Here is a 19,085-nt window from a genome sequence, read left to right on the forward strand (position 1 = left end):
TGTCTTAACTGTTCTAGGCTGTACCCCCACACTCTGACACCAGTACCACTGGAGATGCATCGTGGCCCCCCAATCAGCACCCGATCCCCCTCCGGCATGGACAGCAGAAGCACAATGCAGGAGGTGGATATTTTGGCCTAAACCTGACATGTCCTAGTATCAGAAATCCTGTTAGCAAGAAATCCTGGACTCGCAAATTCAAAAACTGGGCGTGCAAACTGCGCCACTCCGCCAGCTTGTTCAAGAAGCCCAGAGTCCAGCAAGGTAGCGTCCTCTTAGGGAGCGAGCAAGCGAGAGAGAGAGAGAATGGGATGTTGGGGCATGGGCCTAAATCTAATATCTAGTACTAGTTTTAACATAGTAAAGTAACTTTCTTAACCATAAGGAATTAATAACTGTTAATGTTAAAAGATGTTTATGTTTACAGCTAATAAATCCTGTTTTTGTATATTGTGACAATAGTCTCCATGTAATGTCAGTGTTGACATCACTACATACATTATTGTTTTTTTTTCTGAATTTCTTTTTGCTTAATTTAATTGTCTTGGCAATCTTTCTTTTTGCATGGGTTACTCACCCAGGGGCGAGATCAGTGGAAAGTAGAGGAGGGTGGAAGATTGGCACAGTATAGGAGGAGGTTGGCATCAGAAATCTGATGCCCATCCCAGTGCAGATGAGCTCTGGAGTAAAGCCCAGCTGTGCCTGTGCCCAGGACATATGCCTTCATATGACACCCCCCTTTTTTGCCACATGCACTGCCAGCAGCAACCATCTCACCTCCTCACCCCCACCTGCTGGCTCAGTGTAGACAGCACCATGCAACTCACGTCATTACACAGATAAGATAGATGCTAACTTGCTCAGCTGATATTATGTAATCAGTCGTTGTTCAGAATATGTGTACGCTTTCTGTTTCAGCTCATACAGTATAGCATTGCTCCATGAGACTCTGTGCTGTAGTTGTAGTAGATGCATTTATAAAGATTACTTTTTCATTTGCATTATCTGTATGAAATATTCAGATTATGATGTAAATCATAATTTCTAGTAGTGCTGGGCGGTATGACCAAAAATTTGTATCACGGTATTTTTCAAGATTCTTGTGGTTTCATGGTATATGACAGGGTTTTTTTGTTTTTGTTTTTTTATAGGTTTATAGTGGCTTATTCTACTGTCAGGAGTACATGCAGTAGAATATAAAAACAACCTAAATAATAACATGTAACTTAACTTAAATATAAAATATATGCAAACAACTTTAACATTGCTTCCTTTTCAAAACAAAGTATTAAAGGTAGTTGCATAAAGACTATAAAACTATATACTATATATAATATTTAAGTATTCAAAGTGATATTTCTCAAATATTTACCGGTTGCTTCGGCTATGCACCAGTATGGCGGTATATGAAAAATGAATATCATACAGGAAATAAAACTGGTATTCCTGTTATTCTGGTATATCGCCCAGCACTAATTTCTAGTATATATTGTGCACATTACCCGGGGCTTACAAGCTACTCTCAGGTTCTGTTGTACATGGGTAGGCTTTTCATATAGCTAAGCTTTATCACACTCTATTCCAGCCATCTTGCATGTGTTTGTGTTTATATATGTTATATGTGTAACAGTAGCTCAGAGTATATTTTGCTACAAGTGCACATGCATGAACATGCATGTTATGTTCTGCACAAGTGACTAATAATGGATCGTTATCTGTAAGTAACACCTATATCAGGCTGCAAATGTCTATGTTGGTCTAAAATTATGCAGTTATTATCCATGTACACACTTTGCTAATGTAGTAATCCCAAATATCAAACACACTGAACAATATCACTGTGGATCTGAGCCCAGATCGCAAATGTGATATTGGGCTTTGTTGTCTGGTATATGAGTGGGAATATGGTGAGCCAGTGAGAATGAGAGTGTGGATGTGTGGGTGGGTGGGGGTACACTGTTGTTAACATTCAACTGCCATTTCACAATATGTTTTTTGTTTATTTAATGACTTACTTTAATTATGTTTTTATTGAAACAAGCATTTAACACCCCTTCCCACACACACATTTCATATTTCTCTAAAGTATGTATTTTTACATTCACAAAAATGTACACTTGTTTATTGTTTGTAATTCCAAAAATGACTGCCATAGAACCCAACATATGTTTACACATTTCATTGACCTGCATGCAAGCCATGTAAGTCACAAAGTTGATGATGTGTGACATTGGTGGGTGATTTTTAACACTGTGCCTTTGTGTTGTGTTCGTGCCCCGTGTCTATCTGTGTGCGTCTATATGTGTCTCTGTCGTGTACATTTTTCTGTCTGTTGCTTTTGTGTGTGTCCACCTCTTCATTTATGTGCTCTTTATACCCATGTCTCTGTGTTCCTGTCTCTGGGTCCTTGTCTGCCCTTTTTGTTTTTCATCCCTATTTCTTTATCAGATGGACGTTCCAGCAGTCAGACACTCAGAGAGGAGAAAGAGGCCCCACCACTAAATCCACCACAGTCACGTAAAGGGCGATTTCAGGTAGGAGCAGTTGTACTCGTTTTATCTTTGTCACTCATTAGTCTGAACCTTTTATTGCAGTTTGGACAAGCAGCTAATGTCTCCCATATCTGCTGCCATCAGGTGACTCCAGTGCCCCAGTCCTCTCCCCCGAAGGATGCGGCATCAGGCCATGGAAGCACTCACAGGAAAGTGGGACGCTTCTCTGTAACCCAGGCTGAGACTAAGAGAGAGGACAGGCACACTGACAGTTCCCCGGTGTCTCCCGATTTGGAGAGGGATAGAAGGAAATCTCGGGCAAAGGAGGGAGAGAAGGAAGAAAGTAAGAGGACCCCATCAATGGCTCACCTGCCTCGAGGTCATGGGCACAGCCACTCACCCTTAGGGAGCAGTGATGATGATGATGAGAGTGAGCTGGAGGACGAAGACCTGAGAAAAGAACTACACAAGCTCAGGGAGAAGTAAGTCAGTTTGCTTATATAACAAATGTTGTTTACTCAAAGATTTGCAGTTTAGAATTATGTAATTTGAATTGTTTGCCACTTTTTTTAGATTTTCATTTTCAGTTCAAGAATTTACTGAGCCTCAGAATTCTCAACACCTTCTTTCTTTCTTCTTTCTGTCTCTTGCTCTATAGGCACATCAAAGAGGTGGTATCCCTTCAGGCCCAGCAGAACAGAGAGCTGCAGGAACTGTACAGACAGCTCCGTTCCTTCAAAGACCAAAGGCAGAGTCTGCCTGCCTCCCTGTCCCGAACGCCTCCCCTTCCCACGGCACCTCCTGTCCTCTCTCCCCGTAGGCCCAGGCCAGCCAAAATCAAGCTCCGACCTCGGCCTCACTCTCACATGGATAACAACGGAGTTACGCACTCTGGTAAGGATTTGTATCAGTTATTTCTCTCTTTCTCTGTTTTCTGTTGCTTGCCCTCTGTGTAACTGTTTCTTGTATCTCTTGTCCAGGAATTCAGCAGTCAAGTAGTTACTCAGGTGGTGAACAGAGTAGACTGCCCCTGTACTGCAACCCAGAACACCACACTACACTGCCTGCTAAAAGAGGTACAGTTTCTGATCGACATATCGAAACAATACATGATTCAATGGCAATCAGTGGTATGATGCATCTCTTTTTTTTCCACAGATCACAGCCCTCTAAGAAAAAGCACATTCACAGATGAGCTGCACAAACTCGTTGATAATTGGACAAAGGAAACGGTCGGCCCCTCCCCCCCCAAGCCTTCACTGAATCAAATCAAACAGATTCAGCAGGTACAGGAGTTGGGAGGCTGGAGCCAGCCGGCTGAGGTAGGCCCACACATTATAATATGCATCCATTTTAATACAATATAAAAAAAAACTTTAATATATGGTCAAACAGATTATTGATGTTTTATCATAAATGCTGTGAAGAGAAAGTTGATCAAAAGAAGAAAGACTGATTATCCTAATTAAGAGTAGCAAAATAGCTTTGAATGAAATGCAGAAGGATAGGAGTGACATTTGTTTCAAGAACCAACAATACCAACGCATTATGTCCGTGCAATAATATTCCCCTAATCCTATTACTATATTCTATACAGGTGGCTCCACCAGGTTGGTTCCCAGTGGCACCACTGAACCCCCAGGCAACCCCGACCCCTGCCAGCTTGCCAGTGGCAGCCCCTTCCCATTACACAGGAGGAGGGAGCCTGTCCACCCTGCACTCTCCGGGACCACCACCACAAACGCACATGGCTCAAGTGCCACCGATGCAGCAAAGTTTACAACTCCATCAGTCTCTCCCTCTCCAGCAGATGACCTATCAACAGTCCCCACTCCGCCAACAGATACCACAGCCCCGGATGCAAACTCCCATACAGTCTCAGTCACTACCACAGACACAACCTATCACCCAGCTGCCCCACTCACCACCTCAAAGCCAACCACTGCTGCCTTCCCAAATGCCCACATCTCCGGTGTCTACGGCCGCGCCTCTGCTGCCTGGCAGTGGCGCCACTGCACCCACAGATAGCACTGCTGCTACTGGTGGAACATTTTGCTCCTGTTCCTCATCTTCTTCCACCTCTTCTTCTTCTTGTTCTACTGCTGCTCTACCTTCCAGTGCCAAAATTCACCCTACACCCCCCACCTCTACTCTTCCTCTGGGACAGAAATGAAACCATGGAGAAGTGTGAGATCAATATGAAGGTGCAAGAGATGGAAATACTAAGTGGATCAGGACGTAACGCAGATCCATGTGGAGTGTTAGTTCTGTGTATGCATGAAGGAGTTGTGACTGCGATGAATATATGGATTCCAGTGTACTTCTGGGTGAGATGAGGAGTGAATGTGAGAGACGATAGATCCTAGTATGTACAGACAGAGGGTAATATGGAACACAGCAGCTGGGGTTTATGAATCATGGTATGTTTGGGTGTTGAGATGTATAAATTCTTAAATGTATGATTGTGTGCGTTTATGAGTGTGCGTGTGAGTGTTAATGGGTTATCCGAGTACATATCCCTTATGTCCTTTTACACAAATTAACGTTCATGTTTTTGTTTTTAAACCAACACAGTTGGACCCGAACTCTCCCTTAGCAGAGACAAGAAGGACAAAATATTTGACAGTGTGTTGACATTTTTTGTTTAATTTGTCAATGCTTACAGTGAAAGGACTACCAATTTTAAAAGTGCAATTAGTAATGGTCATCTAAATTGATCAGCATGTATTGTATGAATTTGTCTGTAAGGCATAAAATATTTTTGTAGAAGCACATGGATAAAAACCAGACGCATAGAGAATCTTTTCATGATGGTTACATGATCCTTTAAAAACTATAGGCCTATAGCAAAAGGTGTTTCAATGGGAAATGAAAAAAAAATGAAACAACAGCATGTTTAGCAGAAGAGCACGGCAAAGTTATCTGGCTACCATCATTACCACAATGCGACCAAATGCACCGTTGCAGTATTTGTGCACGGGTACAGCATGTGCTTCATTTGTATTATTTTATGTTTAGCAGTTGTAACATAGAAACTGTCTAAATTACCATGAGTGATGTGATATAATGAATTAAGATTAATTCATAATACGATGGTAAATTGAAATACGCCATCTATGTTCAGTTGATACCTGGATACCCTCAGTTCAAGACTGCATGACCTTATGACTAACTTGACTTGCCTGAGTGCAAACTGTTTGCACTTGCTGTATATTCACGAATTTCACATTTACTATTTGCAGCCTACTGAGATAATTCATCAGTCATGAATAAATTTGTTTTCAGTATGATATGCTTTCACATTTGACATTTTTTGCTTTCAGTTTGAGCTCTGCATATCAAAGTATACCATGGTGTCATGCTGAGGAGGAATATGAAAAAGAAAAAAAACTGCCAAGTTACTATAGACTGGGGAGACCATATGGATTATTCCCATATTGCCTTTTAAAATTACTTCATTTTTGTGGGTGTGTGAGTGTATATTTTTTCTGTGTGACAAAGCTTTGTGATAGTCCCATGGTATATTGCATTATAAACTGCATCCCTGTTTGTTTCATTCAAAGCGGCCTCTCAAATGTCACTGTACACATCTGAAAATGTTTACTCTGACTATGTTTTGGGCTTGTTTCCTCAAGACAACAAAACAAGTGAGAGGTTAGAGCATATACCAGTTGTAATTTTAATGTCCAACACCCTTGTGAGATCCTCACTTGCCTGTTTGTCAACTTTGTTCAGCACTGGACTAATTCCTTATTTCAACTGTAAACTCTTTAGTCTTTGACAATAGGCTGTCAGTGTGAATGCATCTGTCAGAAGCTGAACTGTGGGCCATAATTGTGCTTTATGCATACTGCAAAAAAGGTTTACTCTAGTCAAAAATGCTCCATTCCTCTATTTCTAAACTCATTTAATTTGTAGATGCACAGTGTAATATATCAGCAGCTGATATATTACTGTACATTTTATTGGGTTATCAGTGCACTTAGCCATACACACATTTGACCTTCAATGGTCAGGCGTTCACTTTTTGGCATAATAAGTAGCCTGTAGTCAAACGGCATTTTTGTTTTATTAATGATAGAGAGATTGTGTGCCACTGAAAACAGGAGATTGTACCGGTTGTTAAAGACTGCTAAACGTGAGTCAAAGTGATTTAAAACATGAATTGTTAAGGAGGAATAGTTTGTGCTAAAGGTTATGGTTGTTCAGAAACCACAATTGCATAATCTAGAATATAACAACGATATTCTGTATTTGTTGCTTTTCAAGACAACCCACATTGTCACAGAGATGTAGTTCATTATTAGTGAAGGTGAGATACTGTGCTGTCATGTCTGATACTAACATGTTGATTGCAAGCTACAGCTTAATTATCATTATTCATGATGTGGAGCTGGCTTTGTCCTTGAAGTGTTACCAAAATGTTATCTCAAAGATAAAGATTATTTTTGTATTTGAAATGGGGTTGTACAAATTGTAAAATTGTGTTCTCATCATTATAAATCGGAGGTTATTTGAAACTAGAAAACACTGGTTTTCATCCCTGTTTACATGGAACTCCCCTGCCTTGATATACCTCTCTGAGTCCTGACAGGCCAGGGTCATTTAAGATTATATTCAGAGAATTTTTGGTAATTTTTGACACCTTATGTCAGTTTTTAACCTGGAAGATACATTAAAGAATGACATATGCCTTCCTGCTGAGCTGCAGGTCAGATTTAATAAACTTTAAGATTAATGCAACAAAAATCCGGGGAGTCCCAAAATGGCATTAATGAGAACCAATGGTAAAAGGACATTTGGGCAGAGAAACCTCGAAAAATAAAGTATGTTGTTGCTGGTGATTTAGCCTCTGTAAATTGTAACTAATTCAACTGTTGATTTTATTTATGTTTTGTAACTAATCAAAATAAATGATGTTAAACATCAAATTATGACATTGTGTGATTTTTTTTTTACATGCCATAATTTAGCTTGGCAAGCCAGATACAACAAACTACACTTACTTAGACCAGTGTGAAGGCCAAGCAGAGTCATTTGGTTGTCACATTTATGTGCCACTTATATGTGATATAAATGTAGTATACTTTACATTTTCTAAAAAAACAGCATACTTTCCACATTTCAATAAACTATATTCCTTCCAGTAAAGTTTTTTTGCGTGAAAAGTGAAAATTAATTTGTGTAATATTTTAACCTAATCCATCACAATGAACATAATGTCATAACCCAGCAATCAAACTACCCACAAAATGGCTAACAAATGCAATAAAAAGCCGGATTGATTGATGATTGAAGTATGCACTACATTAGCACAGAATAGTATGCACTTATTCAAATAAGTTATTGAAATTTTCAATTTGATCCATTAAAAATATCAAACCAGCTGCAAGCTGATTCTTACGGAGCGTCTAAAGTAAAAAAAGGATACTTTGCCCACAAGATAATTAACTTTAATTTTACTAACTTTTATTAACTCCGTATATATTTATTAATTTATTTATCTATATACTTACAAATAAATCAAGTTTGCAGGCTATTTCTAATTGTTTCCGCAGCTTTGTGGTAGCATAAACGTTCCGCAACGTGTTTTTCCTGAATGCAACTCCGCGTTTGACTGTCCGCAACTTTATTGTTCTTTCAACGGCAGATAGCGACGAACAACGGTCTGACGTTACGACTGCCTTTGAAATGGCGTTGATGTAGTTCAATACGCCGTTATTTGTAGTTATTATGGTCGTTTAGGTCGCGTCAGATTTTAGTTTTCTGGTTCAGTGAATTTGCTGGGCCTGGCCTCTATATTTAGGCTTTACGGAGTTGATAAACAAAAATGTTGTAAAGCAAATTGCTAATAATTTACGTTGCATAATAAGGCCGCAGCTACCCCCGGGGTTTCCTAGGGATTACGACGGCTTTTGGATGCATGGCCTGCCGCAGCGAGATGTCGGTAAGTTGCTAGCGTTAAATATAAATTGAGCTAACAAACGACGCTCCTTTGTTTGGTTGAAATGAACCAGCTGCATCGGGTGCATATAGCATCCCTCGCCACTTTAAACGCTAAATTAACTGCACAAACTGTTTCCTTGTGCAGGTTAAAGTTAACATCTTCTGAAATGCCGAGGCTAGCTACATCGGTGGCTAGCAGGGGCTAACGTTAGCTCACATGCTAAACACGTTAGTGTTTTGATAGCAATACAACATTCACGGCCTTAGCGTGTTTACAAACAGCGAGCTAACGTTACGACCCACCACTTAGCTACTGTTACCAACTAGTTAGAAGTAGAAAACAGATTTCTAATTTAAAGTCTGGGACGGGTTTAAGATAACTGTTGCCTCTCAGATTATGCAGCTATATTCAAGAATATGAAATTGTTTTATACTCTTTAGAACAAAGTAATGCTTCCGAAACGACTAGTTTCGTTACTCAGCTAGTTGACTGAGCTCGCATCTCAGGCTGCATGAGTGTTTTACTTTTACAAGTGCTGTCAGTACTCACAAATGAGATTGTAATGTAGTTGCATTATTGTCATGTCTTACAAGCTATTAACTTTTTATTTTTTTTATCTCCTATATTTTTATCACAGGCTTCCGAGTGAATACCGGTAACAGGAATCTGGAAGTGGAGTGATAGACCTGCAGTTCAGTCATCAACATCATCATTACTACATAGTTAATACAACTTTTGGTTTATTAAGACATCTTGAAAGCTAGTTCTCTCTCTCTCTCACACACACACACACACACACAATATGGCATCAGTGCCAGTGTACTGCTTGTGTCGCCTGCCATATGATGTGACACGCTTCATGATTGAGTGTGACATTTGTCAAGACTGGTTCCATGGCAGGTAGGTCATTGTCAGATTAAACCCTGTTGTCTGCACTGAGATTCAGATATAATGTGTGATTTAAGATGTGGTTATATCTGTCTTAGTTGCATCATTTCTGTGTGTATACTCTGTATTTGATCCATCACATTTTGGCAACCTGTTCTTTGTTTGACACTGTTTAATTCTCTGTCTGATACAATACATATGTTTTCTGTGTAGCTGTGTTGGAGTAGAGGAGGACAAAGCAGCTGAGATTGACCTGTATCACTGCCCCAACTGTCAGGTCACCCATGGGCCATCTGTCAGTAAGTTACCATTCCTTAATTATACCTTTCTTAACTTCTTATGATCCTATCGGTTTACTTTTACATAATAATGCACTTGCTGATCTCGTTCTCTGTCTCTCTTTTTCCTCAGTGCGCAAACGCCGTGGAGGCAATAAGCAGACAGATGGTGGTGCTGCTGGAGCGAGAGATCCAAGTCGACCTGTTAAGACAGGAAGCCCACAGTTTGTTAGGGAGCTACGGAGCCGTACCTTTCCAAAGTAAGTCTCTTCCAATTGTCCTGCAAAGACTTGCAAAGTTTGTTCTTCACAAGTTTACGTTTAAAACCATGACTTGCATTAAATGTATTGGTTGTAAAGCACATCCCATATTGTTCCAACAACTAAAAGTTAGATATGGACATAAGGAACTCCACTTGATTGCGTTATATTGTACCAAAACTTACTGTAACATAATTGTAATGCATTCTGTTTTGAATATTTTTTCTCTGTGATTATAATCAAAACTTGTGCTTGTGTCTGTCTGTGTTTCTATGACAGTGCGGATGAGGTCTTGCTGAAGCCGTCTGGGGCCCAGCTGACAGTCGAGTTCCTGGAAGAGCATTCATTCAGTGTTCCTGTCATGGTGCTGAGACGGGACGGGCTGGGCATGACCCTTCCTCCAGCATCGTTTGGTGTTAACGACGTGGAGCACTACATCGGTAAAGTTTTGATATATTTAGTACTAAATTTAAATACATAAATCTGTACTGTTCTTAGAGCTTTTAAGGCTAATGTGTATTAGGGAAATTTACGTTTGTGTTCCCTGTTGTGTTGGGTGTGATAACAAAGCAGGGCTGTAACGATACACAAAATTCTTGATTTTGGGGTCACAGCTTGGTCTTTAGTTCTGTTAAATTCTTACTGTAACAGTTAATGCACTCAAATACTGGCATATTGTCAATAAGACAAATGTTAGTAATGCGCCATTGTAAGATTCTGCCTTTTTAACAATTCCTAAACAACTGCAACATGTGCTTGTCTATACAGGGCACAACGTTGTGATTAAAATTCTCTCAAGTGCCATATACTTCAACCTGTGTTTTCTGCAGCTGAGTATGGTCCCATATCCGCAGCGATAAACACTCTATAGCATTTACTTTGACACGGTCCACATCTGTAGTGAGTGGTTGCCAGTCTGTTTTTGTCTCGTTCCACTAATTGTCACAGGGTGTGATGCTGTCGTAAATTACACATTTGAAGTGTTTCGACAGACATACCTGACTGCACTTGAACACACAGTGAGACACTAACCGCTGCTCAGGGATCATGACTAACCCAGCTAAGACAACTAGCATGATAGACAACAACTTGTGCTCTGCCAAAGCTTTCTGGGTAAAACTCAAGCTCTAGAGTTTCTGTTCCGCACATGTAAGCCGTAGACATAAACAGACTAGTGACAGTAATTGTTTGGGTCACAGGGCGTGCTGAACCGAGGGAGTTACATACTGAATGGTTTGAGACTAATATGCGTACCGTTACTCCCCTCTAAGTCATCCACACTTTTCTCAAACTTGTTCATTTTGTTCTTATTTCAGGTGCAGACAAAGAGATTGATGTGATTAATGTGTCTCGCCAGTGTGACCTAAAGATGCGGTTGGGAGACTTTGTTGAATACTACAACAGCCCCAATAGAGATAAAGTGCTCAATGTTATCAGCCTGGAGTTCTCTGAGACCAGGTACTTTACTGAGCAGTCAGTCCATCATTATGTTGCAGCTTGTTGTAACTGGAGTTCATTGTTACTTCTCTATCAAACAGTTAATGTAAAAGACTAAAGATGTTCACTCTGACTTTGTTTAGGCTGTCAAACTTGGTGGAGACTCCAAAGATTGTGAGGAAACTGTCATGGGTGGAAAACCTCTGGCCTGAAGAGTCTGTGTTTGAACGCCCTAATGTGCAGAAGTACTGCCTAATGGGAGTGAAGGATAGCTACACAGACTTCCACATTGACTTTGGAGGTACCTCAGTATGGTACCATGTCCTGAGGGTAAGAGGAAAAATAAGTTTTCATATTTGGGCAGCTTCAATTACACTCACCACAGAACATGAAGTAATTGTGGTTTGAGCTTGTCTCTCTGTTTCTATTCAGGGTGAGAAAATCTTCTACCTAATTTCACCCACACCAGCCAACCTGGCACTTTTTGAGCGGTGGAGTTCCTCATCTAACCAGAATGAGATGTTCTTTGGAGACCAGGTTGATATGTGTTACAAGTGTTCTGTCAAACAAGGAAACACCTTATTCATACCGACAGGTAAGGTATAGTGTTTCTGTTTGTTTTGTTAGTTACAGGAAAAATAGTCTGAAACAAAAAATAGGTTACACTTCTGCCATTTGTTCATCTTGCAGGGTGGATTCATGCTGTGCTGACTCCAGTGGACTGTTTGGCCTTCGGAGGAAACTTCTTGCATAGTCTCAACATTGACATGCAACTGCGGTTAGTTTACTCAGGACGGTTTTTATTGTAGCCCCTTTAACTGAAATGTTAAAAAGAGGAATATAGACAAAGATGAGACAAATACTAAAAGCAGGAAAGCAACCAGGAAGAAAAGCACCAGGCAGATCCTTCCTATTTTGGAGACAGCTCATTGCCTTTCTAGTGTTATTTCCCATTATCCCCTACACATTATATGTAATTGGCTTCATCTCTGACTCTTCATCCTTTGAAACTCATGAATGGTTCTGTAGTTCCTCACTTTTAGTTCCTAGGGCTTTTAGTTCTTGTAGTTATTAGGTCAAAAATGGCTATTGCTATTCATTTCTGGTCACATCTTTACAGAGGTGATCTGCAAGTTTGTGGCAATAACCATTAATGTCTTTTTCTGTGCTGTGTAATAATTTTCAGGGCATATGAAATAGAGAAGAGATTAAGCACAGCAGACCTGTTCCGATTTCCCAACTTTGAGACTGTGTGCTGGTATGTCGGAAAGCACCTTCTTGATACCTTCAGAGGTAAGAGAGTTCTTTGAATGTCATAATATTTATGTTATGTCTTTATGCGGACTACTTTAGTGGACTGTGTTTACTGTTTGTCATTGTGATATTGTTAACCTTGGGCTATTCTGTCTCACAGGTTTGAGAGAAAACCGCAGGCACCCTGCCACTTACCTAGTACATGGAGCCAAGGCCCTAAACAATGCTTTCCGCGGCTGGACCCGAAAAGAGGTTGGCTAAATCTTATTCAATTACTCTGTCTTTATCTTTTTGTATATCATTCTTTCCTCTCTTTGTTTCGTTACTTGGTTTATTTCCATTCATAACCAGTTGTGACATTGTTGGCATGCACCAGACAAGGATGCAAGGAGTAACAGCAAATTGTTATTTTGAACAAAATCATAACATGGAATCATTGACTCTGAGCAGTTGCCAGGAAGAGACTTTAGGAAGTTACTAGTCACGACAAAGAAATAATCTGACATACAACCCCTAGTAAAACTGCAAATTGTCCCTTCAGTTATGTAGTGATTAAACTATGAACTACTTTGTAGTTTGTGAGCTTCAGAGGTGCTAGTAGGGTTTTGTTACCATTTCTCAGAGTTGTGATAGCTGTTTCCCTGTTTCCAGTCTTTGTGCTAAGCTAAGCTAACCAGCTGCTGGCTATAGCTTCAACAGATATGAGAGTGGTATTGATTTTCTTATTCACCTCTATGCGAGAAAGTGTATTTCTCAAACTATTCCTTTACATTTTGAGTTTAAACAAAAGAATGCTGAAATAAAAATGCCTTATTTGAGATTCAACTTTGCAAAATAATTTGTGAGATAATTGATAGTTATCTCCATACACACAGGCTTTAGCAGAGCATGAAGTGGAAATTCCAGAAACCATCAATACTCAGACACTGGTGAAGGACCTGGCCAAGGAGATTCGTCTGGTTGAGGTAACTAGTAGAATCACTGGACGTTTGAGCATCTTTTTAGCCGTTTCATTTTAAAATGTGTATATAAAAATATTACTATTACTTTCTTCGCAGTTTTACTGACTACATAGTTCTTTCTTTTGATAGGACATCTTCCAGCAAAACATTGGCCGCACTGGACCTCAGTTTCCAGGTTCGCCACTCTCTAAAGCTCCCCTGACCACCTCTCAGAATTCAGGACGCCCCCCTGGAAAAAAGAAAGGACCCAAGCCCAAGGAGGTGACAGGGGGTCTTGGCCCCCCAGGAACCAAGAAGAAGGCCCAGAAGGGGCTACTTAAGGCTGAAGCAGGGGAACTTGACCTCATTGAGATTCACACCAAACATACACTCAAAAAATTTCAACCTGGGAAGTCCAAAAACAAGAACAAGGTACGCAGACATTTGTGGTGACATGCAGACATTTGTGGTGACAGGGAAAATGCATTCTTTCTGAATGTTTCATCCTCATATCTGCTTGCAATTCTTATCTGTCTTTCCAGTTGGAGTTGCCTTTAGAGGAATTTGAAGGGAAGTTAAATAAAAGTAAACTGAAGCTTGTGCTGACAAATGGAAAAATCCAAGGGTAAGCATTGCAGCTATTTGTTCCTATTACTTTTGTTATCTAATGGTCATACCAAAGGTTTGGGTTCTTTCTAACTTGCTGGTTCTCTGTCTTTAGTAAGAAGGACAGCAGCAGTAATGGTGGAGGAAGTGCTGGAAAATACAAGCATCTTGCCATGGAGGGATCCAGCCTGTCTGACTTGGAGTCCGAGGATGAGCTGCAGATTGATGAAACCCCTCCTCCACGACGCAAGCCTGCAGGACCTGGCAAGAAAAAGAAACTAAGCGGTAAGATTTGACTTTAAACAAGAGCATTATGAATATAGTTGCTCTTGTTATGGAAAACGTCTTTAATTCTATGACCCTAGTCTATGAGGGATTAGTATAGCTGTTTTAACACTTGGACTTTTGGCTAAATGCATTCCCTATTATAGTTTAGTAGTGTAGTTTAAAAGCCGCCTTGCTGCTATGACCTAACTGTGTTAAAATGTGCTGTCAGGTCTTCCCAGGAAGCTGCCCAGAGCCAAACCCTGCTCTGATCCAAATCGCATCAGGGAGCCAGGAGAAGTAGACTTTGACATTGAGGTAAGATTATTATGGATACAACAATCTGGTTTTCTGGAGCTGGAGGAAAAAAATGCCATCTTTACGCTATAGAAGTCAGTATAAGTCAGTAATTCAGTCCCAAAGATGGAAAAAAATTATTTACTTTACACATGCCATTGCAGGATTTAGTTGTAGAGATTACAGACTACAACACTACATTATGGTTTTGAGTTTAGCTTTGTTATGCTTTTCATATCAAACATACCAGGTTTGGCACTGAGCTGGTCACAGCTCATCAGTAATGTTTTTTATATTGTAGTTGCTCTAAAATCCCTCTGCTAAATCAGATTACATTGACTGCTTTATCAAGCTAATTGTCCCAAAGTGATAACATGAGCATGAACAACCAGGCAGTGTTGAGATTGCCAGCTTAAATGATGTTTTTTGTCACAGCAAGACTATCTAACAGTAATGTATGTATGTTATTTTGTGACAAGGCTTACCCCTTGAAGCAGTTACACAGACAGTGCTTTGTCTAGTGGAATTCACTGGTTGTAATTTGTAACCAAACAGTAGACTGGCTAAAAAACCATCAGTAAAGTAGTAGAGTAGGGAATATACACGTCACCTTCCCCCCATCAGTTTGTTTACTATGACACTTGTCATGAATTATCCAAGAAAGGCTTTATTATTACAACACTGGTTAAGTAGTAACAATAACATATTTGTGGATGTGGCTTCAGGAGGATTACACCACAGATGAGGAGGCACTAGCCGCCCACGGTGTGAAGGGTGGCGCTGGGGGAATTCTGGACTTATTGAAGGCCAGCAAGCAAGTGGCTGGCTTGGACTCTGCAACACTCAGGTTAGATCTTGATCACTCAAATTCATGAAGTCTGTGATGGTATTTTAGAATAAATGTATTTTAAAGGGATACATTTATTAGTTAGTTTTATGATGTTTGGATACCAGTAACTAGAGCAAGTTTAGAACACAAGTGGGAATAAATGTCTCACTGTGTCGTTTCAAGAATCCAATAACCTTTGAAACTTGCATAGTTCACATATTTGCAATGGCTCTGACACTACGCTATGTTTAGGAGGTTATTTTTGAGATAATGACTGATTGCTCAACTGTGTTCTTCTCTCAGTGAGGAAGCCCCAGCCTCTCCCAGTACCCGTGATGCCATTCAGGGTATGCTGTCCATGGCCAACCCTCCTTCATCGTCCTCGTCTTCCTCATCTTCATCTCCCTTATCCATTTCTGGAGGCCTGACAGAGGGATTAGGGAAGGTCAAGGAAAAGGGTGGCAAGGCTGTATGGGTCACTGGAGGGGTCAAAAAGACAGGAAGTCCTGAGAAGAAACCTGTCATCCAGCGGCCTGGAAAACGTCCAATTAAACGGCCGGCCCGTCACCTTAGTGATGAGGATAGTCCAGATGAGCAAGAGACTCTAGGAACCTGTTTTAAAGATTCAGACTATGGTGAGCAATACACTCATTGAGTTCCACATGCTGCTATTCTACGCATTTATTTATCAAGCCATATTTAATGAAGGTAATCTTTTTTTATGTTTTAAGTTTACCCGTCCTTGGAGTCTGATGAGGAGGACCATGCTAACAAGGCTAAGATGAAGAGGAAGAAAAACTGGGATGACACACCTTGGAGCCCCAAAGGTACCCAGCTTAAACATAGCAGCAGGATCACGTTTGCTTTTTTCTTTCTGATGGTTGATGTCTTGATCATTTTTTTTCATTTATAGCCAGGGTAATGCCCACCCTTCCCAAACAAGATCGACCAGCCAGGGAAGGGGCTAGAGTTGCATCTGTAGAAACTGGCCTTGCAGCAGCTGCTGCCAAGCTGGCACAACAAGTGAGTTGGGAAGCGAAGGCTATTGGTCTTTGAAGTACAGTGAATAATGTTGAAGCATATTTCAGTAAAAGATAAAAGATAATGACTTTTTTTTTTTTTTTTGGGTTATGATTCAGGAGCAACAAAAACCTGCTAAAAGGAAGTACACCAAAAAGCAGCGTCCTCCTGCTCCTGTAGTCACTCCACCCCCTGTTCAGACTGAGCCAGCCCCACCCTCACCACCACCTGCTCCAGAGTCTGCGGCAGACTTCAGCCCAGACAGGAGGATGGATTACTACTCTGCTAGTCTGTTGGACCATGAATACACAGCAGGACCAGGGCCTTTTGGCCCAGGAGGCCCTAGAGGCAGCGGAGCCATGGCCCCTGGTGTATTCCTCACATCACGCCGACCTTCACTTTCTCCGCAGAACAGCAGCTCTCACTCTGGTGCATCCCCTGCAGGTTTAGCCAGCCAAGGCACAACAGGAGTTGGTCAAGGTAAGCATAGACCTGAAGCATTGACAGCATGGTTTCATATCTCTGTGACGACGTATTTTCTCATGTATTTTCCCCTTTCACTCTAATTTAGGGAAACGCCCAAAGAAAGGACTTGCAACAGCAAAACAGAGACTTGGAAAAATTCTGAAAATTCACCGTAACGGCAAACTTCTCTTGTGAGAACTTCTGGAAATGTGGCTGAAGACTTTTAAGTGGGAATGAAGAAAATGGCTTTTGTGAAAGTAGGTCTGAAGGAAATAGAGACAGTGATCTATATTTTGTACTCTACATGAATTTGTTTACTTTTTCACCTGTTATTGAACCTCACTATATCTTGTCCTATACCAATTATTCTGCCCAGCTGATTATCATCCTGTTTTGGCACTCCACCTATCCATATCTGCATAAAGGTATTTTGAGAGGCACATCTGTGACTTTGAACTGTAAAGTGCTAGAGGCACACTTAATGTGGTAAAAATCTCTAAATGATCACATACTATTTGACATTGGCAATGGGAAATTGTAACATGCATTACAAAATGGACATTGATTTAATTAGCTAGACTAACCAGCATGATAAACATCAACCTAATGGTTTCTTTTTTTTTAGGCTAATTTTAATGGCTCTGTTTATTCAAAGACGCTCTACTGTCGTCATAAATCTTTAAAAGGGAAAGAAAAACAATCCCACAAACACACAATCATGCTGTTGTAGTGTTGTATTTAGTTGTCTTTTTACCTCATTTTACCTCATAAAACATGTTCTTGTGTGATATGATTACAGGACACCAATCTTTACACACAAACAGTTTTACAAAAATTCAGTGTACGCTCATGGTCAGCTCCCAGTACGCCACATGTATTTATTCTTTTAGAGGAATTTATCTATGATTTTTGTGCAACAAATTTTCTTTCATATACTGTAGGTCTACACATGAAATAGAAAGCACTTAACTGATGCCAAGAGTAACATCATACTATTCTATTTATTCTGATCATATTTATTTAACAAGGTGGCATTTTGCCGTCTCTTAGCCTGTTGTAACCTAGAATCTCATCTTCTTCGTCCCTACTTTAATTATTTTCAACCACTCAGTACCTGTACAAAAATGTTATCCTTTGCTTTGTTAGACTTTTTACAGTTTAAGTTGCCATTGTAAATAGTTGTAATATTTGTAATTTATATAGCTAAATTGGAAGAGCAGAAAAATATTATGAGATGGGTTGAGACTAGTTTCCTGCAGTTTGGCATAATTTGTGCCCCAAGTGTTGGTAGCATTCTTGGGCCACATCTTAATGTGCTTTCTCTCCACAGAATGTACTAGTGATAAAATGTTGGCAGAAATTTTGATTTAATAGTGTGAAACCATGTGAAGGTGCAGGATGAATTGATATGTAAATATATGTTGTAATTTAAGTTCTTTTATAGTTCAAAAACTTTGAAATCTTTCTTAACATAACTTGTACATGATACATTGCTGTATTTGGAAAATATCTGAAATAGTTCATTTTTTATATTTGTACGCAGTAATTGTCATGCTTAGTTCGTCATGTTGTCTTGTCAGTATAATAGTGGATTTGTTCTGGAAGAAAAATGCCCTTGTTTTATTTCATCCATTTAGTTTTATATTAATTAATGTTGATATCCACTCTTGTGTTGGTGTGTACTGTGTGTTTTAAACATGATGTGTTTAAATACGACCTGGAACAGATAAAAATATACCTTGGGCAAAATTTCTTTTTTCATTGAATTTATTTTAGTGAGATTTGTGTGCCAGATGAATGGTTTTCTGTTTACTATGTTTCAGTCTAGTGGAGAGCTCAGTTTTCATTGCAGTCAGGTTGAATTTAGCTCCTTTTGTGTGCTGAAAGTCGTCATTGAGATACAACAAGTAATATTATGTTCTATTAAACACATGTGCACTCATTGATTTCTTACAATGAAAGTACAATTTAATAATGTTAATTAGCCACTTTAGATATACATTTGAATGACTACAGTTATTCTCAGGGTTTTTTTTGTACTATTATTTTCATATCTAAACATTATTTCTGTTGCTAAATTTCAAAAACAACTTCCCCCCCCCCCCCC

General features: G+C 39.9%; 2 protein-coding genes across 3 annotated transcripts in view; both read left to right on the forward strand.

Moving 5' to 3' along the window:
- Positions 1-7,423, forward strand: part of si:dkey-151g10.3 (serine/threonine-protein kinase WNK1) — a 35,340-nt gene extending 27,917 nt beyond the window's left edge. For both annotated transcript variants that reach the window (XM_035656908.1, XM_035656909.1), the window contains exons 19-25: positions 18-264; positions 2,449-2,534; positions 2,637-2,974; positions 3,151-3,386; positions 3,473-3,568; positions 3,651-3,814; positions 4,090-7,423. In XM_035656908.1, the coding sequence (XP_035512801.1) occupies positions 18-264; positions 2,449-2,534; positions 2,637-2,974; positions 3,151-3,386; positions 3,473-3,568; positions 3,651-3,814; positions 4,090-4,665 (1,743 nt within the window). In that variant the 3' untranslated portion in view covers positions 4,666-7,423. The remainder of the gene's footprint in view (positions 1-17; positions 265-2,448; positions 2,535-2,636; positions 2,975-3,150; positions 3,387-3,472; positions 3,569-3,650; positions 3,815-4,089) is intronic.
- Positions 7,424-8,123: 700 nt separating this feature from the next.
- Positions 8,124-18,727, forward strand: phf8 (PHD finger protein 8). Its single transcript, XM_035656927.1, has 22 exons — positions 8,124-8,439; positions 9,077-9,339; positions 9,541-9,626; positions 9,739-9,865; positions 10,145-10,305; positions 11,182-11,323; positions 11,446-11,632; positions 11,735-11,897; positions 11,993-12,080; positions 12,489-12,595; positions 12,717-12,808; positions 13,432-13,521; positions 13,648-13,929; positions 14,040-14,122; positions 14,219-14,388; positions 14,600-14,685; positions 15,390-15,511; positions 15,797-16,128; positions 16,225-16,320; positions 16,407-16,516; positions 16,633-16,993; positions 17,085-18,727. The coding sequence occupies exons 2-22, from the start codon at positions 9,242-9,244 to the stop codon at positions 17,171-17,173; spliced, it is 3,072 nt and encodes a 1,023-aa protein (XP_035512820.1). The 5' UTR covers positions 8,124-8,439; positions 9,077-9,241; the 3' UTR covers positions 17,174-18,727.
- The last annotated feature ends 358 nt before the right edge of the window (positions 18,728-19,085 follow it).

This window comes from Morone saxatilis, unplaced genomic scaffold (genome assembly GCF_004916995.1).
Source record: "Morone saxatilis isolate NCDOM2014 unplaced genomic scaffold, NCSU_SB_2.0 Contig15, whole genome shotgun sequence".
Classification (NCBI taxonomy): Eukaryota; Metazoa; Chordata; class Actinopteri; family Moronidae; genus Morone; species Morone saxatilis.

Excerpts from the sequence above, each read along its gene's own strand:
- phf8 (XM_035656927.1), top strand. The coding sequence starts at position 9,242 with ATGGCATCAGTGCCAGTGTACTGCTTGTGTCGCCTGCCATATGATGTG. Across the intron at positions 11,898-11,992 it reads CACCTTATTCATACCGACAG|GGTGGATTCATGCTGTGCTG; the intron begins GTAAGGTATAGT and ends TTCATCTTGCAG. Across the intron at positions 14,389-14,599 it reads CAAGAAAAAGAAACTAAGCG|GTCTTCCCAGGAAGCTGCCC; the intron begins GTAAGATTTGAC and ends ATGTGCTGTCAG.